Source organism: Nicotiana tomentosiformis, chromosome 3 (assembly GCF_000390325.3).
Source record: "Nicotiana tomentosiformis chromosome 3, ASM39032v3, whole genome shotgun sequence".
Lineage (NCBI taxonomy): Eukaryota > Viridiplantae > Streptophyta > Magnoliopsida > Solanales > Solanaceae > Nicotiana > Nicotiana tomentosiformis.
The window spans coordinates 30,099,457-30,105,938 of NC_090814.1; the positions used below are offsets into that span (position 1 = coordinate 30,099,457).

Here is a 6,482-nt window from a genome sequence, read left to right on the forward strand (position 1 = left end):
CGGATGATTCACCACCGGAGGTTATCGTCCTACACACGAGATTGTTGTTGCTGCTGATGTTTAGTGGTGTACTGTTCCAGAACACTTCGGAAAACCTAGTCAGCTTGAGATTTCTACATCATCTTGAGCGGCTAGATGATTTACCTTGTTACAGCTGGGGTGCAACTGTTCTAGGTTACTTGTATAGGCAGATAGCATGGGCACCCAGAGAGACGTTGCCGGATATTTTTACTGCTGCTGCAGGTGAAAACATAGTCAATTCTTTACATAATTATAACATACATAGTAAAAAAAAACCTTAAATTTTACATTCACAATCTATATTAGGTTTGGGCCTGGGAGCGGTTCCTACAGTTCCAGCCACCTCTACCACCCATCGCTCCAGATGCACCACCTCCACCGTTTCTCCCTTTAGCTTGGAGGTGGGTTGATAGACGAGGCTACGGACACGAGTTTGAGGCTCGGCATCATCTCCCCTATTACAGGGATTTGTTGGATTTTCTTGAAGGCGCGCAGGTACATGTATTCTTAAGTTTACTTGGCCTGGCTTTACATGTGTTGCGTTTACTCACGATTCCTGTGCTTAATTAATAGTTCTTATGGAGGCCATACAGCGACGCGCTCATAGCTGGTTTGCCCGATTATTACTCCCGCGGTCGAGCTATGTGGAGCTCTTCCGTCCCACTGATATGTCTCGATATTGTCGAGCATCATGCCACCGAGCGAGTCCTTCGCCAGTTTGGTCGACTACAGCTTGTACCTATTCCACCCGCTTGGCTTAGGATACATTACCAGCAGGATGATCGTTCCAGGGCTGACCAGACATACTTGGACTGGCTAGAGGCCCAGATTGAGATTTGGGACCAGAGGTATGACCTGATTCCGCCATCCCATCCATCTAAGCGTACGGATGGCGAGCATGAGTATATGGGCTGGTATCGCAGCGTTACCCGACTTTTCATCGGGAATCCCGTTTATCGCGCGGGTGGTCGGTACATTCCATACGCTGGGAGGGATGAGGCACTGGTATGTTATTTGTTATACTTACTTATGAAATTAAATTATCCTTCCTTAATTAATATTTGACATGTTATGCAGGCTATTGGCTTACATCAATTCTACTAGTTGGGACTGCAGATGCAGCAGCATACCGGCGAGGGAGCTACAACTTTGCACGTGTATGGCCGGCAGGTTACAAAACTGGCTGCCCAAACATTGAGGCATGCTCGAGAAGATGAGCGATTAGGATACGAGGATGCTTATGTGCCGCTAGAGGAGTACCAGCATGGGCCACCAGTGGAGCCTGAACGTGGTAGACGTGGCAGGCGTGGCCAGAGAGGAAGGGGGGTCCCATGAGGTCGTGGTGGTCGGCGAGGATGAGTTCCTCAGCAAGGGGGCGTTAAGGTACCCGTGGAGGATATTAGAGATGATCAGTCGGGTGACCACCCTGAGCCACACGATGCTCCTCATGATATGCCATCATTCAGCCTTCAACTCGCAGTTGACCCCGTTAGCTCCATTGCTGATCGCAGGCACATCCATTACGCGATAGGAGTGGGTTCCGTATTTTCCTGATCCTCTAGAGCCATTGACGGTTGCTGAGGATCTTCCGACATGAGACGTGCATAGTGGGCGAAGACTGAGTTATGGATCATCATCGAGGGATGCTGATGATCTAGCACATACTTCATCTACACCAGTGCACCTCGATGTTCCGACAGATCGTTGCGGCGCTACTCAGGCGTAGGTTTGTTTGTATTACTATTATTTCTATTTGTTTTTATCTCACTTATTAGTCAGTAATATCTAAAGCATTTTTATTTTTTTAAAGACATAGGCATCGCCCGTCACGGAGGCCGCATTGTGCGATACTGAGATGCCGGAGATAGATGATCTAATTCAGGAGCCGCTGAGACCATGGTATGACCATTAAAAATAATTTCCTAACACGTACGTTAGTAATTATTATTTCATATAGTAAACTATCTTATTATTCTGTAGGTTACTGCCGGCCCGACGGCCGCTTCTACCGAGTCTGCCAGCCTTACTGGCGATCATGCTGCGGCGCATCCTCCGATAAAGAGGAGACGTGATGAGGATGATCCTGATAGCGTAGCCTGACGGGATGGGATGCGCCCCAGGCCAGCCAATGCATTAAATCATACATGTTGTGGGACACATTGACATTTATTATTATTTGTATATATGACATTAAATATATAATAGCAACATTATTTATATTTTACATAATTTGCGCATGTGTTTTTATTTCTCGAGATATTTAGTAGTTTAAGAGTACAACACAAAAAAAAATGACACATTAACATAAAATTTAAATTCGTTACCAATTAAAGATAATGCATGACGCGTACAACATAAAAATAAAATACTACACTCAATGCATCAATGTGTTTGTTTAGTCACTATCGCCTATTATTCTGTGCTTCAACCACTTAAATTTCTCCTCCAACCTATTTTTTTCTTCTTCTGCCTCTTTTAGTTTCTCCTGCAATGCCGCAAGTTGTTCTTGTAGCTTCATGATCTAGAGTTCGTATTCACCGATCAGATTCCAAATGTTTAGCAAACATGATTTGTTTCTTGATTAATGGGTTCATCATACCATTCATCAAAACCATATTTCTTTTCGTTCTACCAATGAGAGAATAACACAAGACTATTAATTAACATGTTATATAAAAAGTATTAACAAATATTTCTTCCAAGAATAATAACTTATAACTCATTTACACATCCAGCGTCTGCGTCCCAGATTGTAATTTGACCAACATGGCTTCAAAATTGCACGTTTGCCACAGTAATACCTTGGTACGTAATTGTGTCCAAACATGTTGTAATGCTCGAAAATGAAAAATTATTGGAAAGTTTTTGTTTTTCGTTTCGTTACAACGCAAATAATAACTAAAATACGCGAGATTTTTATAGGCAGCTAAGAGTGATTTTAGGTTACATAACGCATATTGGTGCGGCACTATATTTCGCATGATAATGATTCTTTCGGGTACAAGTGGGTCCAGCTTTGTCAGTACGATAACTTTTCAGGTCAGCAACTTTTTCAGGCCGACAACTTTTTCAGGTCGAGATGACAAAACACATAGCGCATATCGGTGAGGCGCTATGTATTGCGTGATAATAATTCTTTCATGTACAAGTGGATCTAGATTTTTCAGTACGACAGCTTTTCAGGTCAGCAGCATTTTCAGGCCGGCAACTTTTTCAGGTCGACATGAGAAGACACATAGCGCATATTGGTGAGGCGCTATGTTTCGCATTCATACAGGTCGACATGCAGCTTAGTTCTTCTTAAGTTGAACCAAGAGATCAATACTCAAATACCATTTGAAGAACCAGAACAACATCCAATTCAGAAATGCCAGTAACATTTAATAAGTGATTTACGAAGAGGCAAAAAGGTGAAGGTAGTTCAAAAGATCCAAATGGAATACGCCATAACACAATCGATCCCTACCTTGAAAAAAATATGCTAGGTTGCTATACTGATTTGGTTGATGATAAGTGGTATGATGTTCTGCGTCCCTTGGAAAATAAGCCTATAAATATACACACAGATCTAAAAGTTGCACGGTAGATTATTGAGGGCAAAGCGCATTCTACAAAGCCTGAAGGTATGCAAATTTGGGGCGAAAAACTATAATGGGTTCCCCTTTACTCAAAATGGTGTGATTATGAAGTACTATGTCACTGGCATGGGTTGTTGTACCACAAGAATTGTCTGTAACCTTACAAACAAACACACACAAAGATGAACCAGAAGTAATTCGGTATTTGATGAAGGAGATTCTAGAGATGGAAAAGGCACTTGCTGTTCATCATGCTATCGATGATCTTAACTACACGGAAGGAACGGAGGATCAGTACTGGGATTTATTAGAAAATAAAAAATTTCATAGAGACAATGAGTATCCTGTTTTCCCAACAGTTGTCGAGTGGGAGGGAATACTTAAGTTTCTACCATAGACGTTGGACGTAGGAGTCCCATATTGTTGTTAAAATCAACCAACTGGTCTTATTGATGATAGCGATGAAATATGACAAATATGTGTCAACTGGGGCCTAGATTACGATGCCCTTGGTCCCAAAGGGTGCGTACAAGATGTTGACGAAGAAAATGAAGACGGTGATAATGAAATAGTGCCAGACAACGACGATAATGGCGAATGAATTTTTTTTATTCCTTGGGTTGTATGTTAACTGTTGTATTGAATCTTTAATTCTAAATAACAATTAGATTTAACCCCATTGGAAGCATAATTTTATTTCATACATTTTACAACCTGAACATTTACATAACTTTAGTACAATAAAATTACTCCAATAAAACACTACGTTTATCCTTGATAATTAGACATATTGGATGAACTGCCACCTGGTGCTGAATTACCGCCGCTTCCCAAACCAGCTGAAGGACATTTATGACGGTCGTGTCCTGTTTGGGAACAAATGCCACATTTACGCACATAAACGGTATCACCAATATCCATTTGGTTTCGTATACGCGTTCTTTTTTGCACTTGCCGTTGACGCACATAATCCTTGTTACACACCATTTTAAATAGTTCTGGCGGCCAATAATGCTCAGTACCCACTAGCTGCAACTGTCCACTATAGGTGTTTAAGTATGCAGCAATACTATATTCTTTATCAATGTACATCATTGTCGTGAAACCTGTATGTTGAAAGCACTTCATGGCATGTGAGCATGGCAAGTGATAGATTGACCATTTTTCACAGTAGCATATTCTTCTGGCTTCATTGACGGTGTGTGTATTATTCCCACAGTTGTGATGCAGACCAGTGCAAATTTCAAAAATATTTCGCTCGCTGCAATACTCAAAAATAAATGCCACTGTTGCTCGCTTCCTATATTTCTCAAATCGTTTCATTGGTTGTGGCATAAATTCAACACCCCTTTCTATCAATGACGATGCACCTATAGATCTTTCAACAAACCTCTCCGCTATCTGCTTGAATAACATTCGCACAATGGCAGTGACTGGCAATCCACGTGCAGACTTCAATAACCCATTGAAAGACTCTGACACATTTGTAGTCAGAATTCCCCATTTTCTACCAACATCAGAATGCAAAGTCCACTTGTCAAGCTCATGTCGCATCAAGCAACGATAGGCTTCTAGGTCTTCTTGCCTGATCAATTCCATTCGCCTCCTGAATTTACACTCTTGGTGATCGGTTGCAGCCATCCACATTAAATTATGTAAGTCCTTATTAGGATAAGCCCTCTGGAAGTTGGCCTTCATGTGCCTAACACGGTAACGATGGTAGGCATACGGTTCCTTCCATGTACGCAAATTCTGTACATAACTTAAAATACCGCCATGCCGACCAGATATTAGATAAATACCTGAACGTTGTCTGACAATGTGCTCCTTCAAGTGTTTCAAAAATAATGTCCACATCTCTTGGCTTTCATTGGCACAAATAGCAAATGCTAGAGAAAATATACTTCCATTAGCATCTACTGCAACGACGATCAACAACTTAATATCGTACTTTCCATATACATGAGTGCTGTCTATGGATATTACCGGCCGACAATGCACAAAACCATCAATGGCTGGATTAAATACCCAAAACACATATCTGAATATGTGTTCCGGTATTTTTGGACTCCGCTCAAGCTTTCATTCAACAACAGTCCCGGGGTTAAAGTATTTCAATGCGGCCATGTACCTGGGTAGAGATGCAAAGGACTTATCCCAGTTACCATAAACAATTTCAAACGCACATTTGTGCCCGAGAAATGATTTTATTTTGGTAATGGTACACCCATATACCTGGTGGACAAATATTATGCACTCTTTGATCCTGTACCTTATGGACGCTTCAATGTGTGGAATCAACACAAGAGAAATTAAGTCAACATTCAAGTTAAAATAATTCTCATTGAATGTGTACATTTTACAATTGTGGGTGCCAATATATTTACCCACAATTCACATATTTATTTTCAATTTTCTCGAACGCAGCATCCAATTACAACCTTGAAACCATCTACGATAAATAATCTTGTATACATCCGGAGATGACTCATGAACCACAATCTCACGACACTCTTTTATGCTGTACATTCGCACCTGTCACGACCCAAACTGATGGGTCGCAACGGGCACCCGATACCTTACTCAACTGAGTACCAACGTAATATATCTTTATTATTACATCATTATATACACGTGACATACGGGCTTAATAGGCCAACATGATCATTAATAAACTCAAAACATAGGCCGACAAAGCCGTACAATCTTTCATATACATGACATCTATTTACAAGCCTCTAAGAATATATAACTGTCATAAAGGTCGGGACAGAGCCCCGCCATACCAAACCATACACATCTAAATTATACAGGCCAAACAAGCAACTCCGGAGCATAGAGAGTGCACCAATATCTTCTGCTGAGCTGATCGCCTACTTAGAG

At 41.3% G+C, this 6,482-nt stretch overlaps 1 protein-coding gene across 1 annotated transcript; it reads right to left on the reverse strand.

Moving 5' to 3' along the window:
• Positions 1–4,367: 4,367 nt before the first annotated feature.
• LOC138907559 (uncharacterized) lies at positions 4,368–5,198 on the reverse strand. Its single transcript, XM_070198158.1, has one exon. It carries the CDS (start codon positions 5,196–5,198, stop codon positions 4,368–4,370), a length of 831 nt encoding a protein of 276 aa, XP_070054259.1.
• Positions 5,199–6,482: the final 1,284 nt, after the last annotated feature.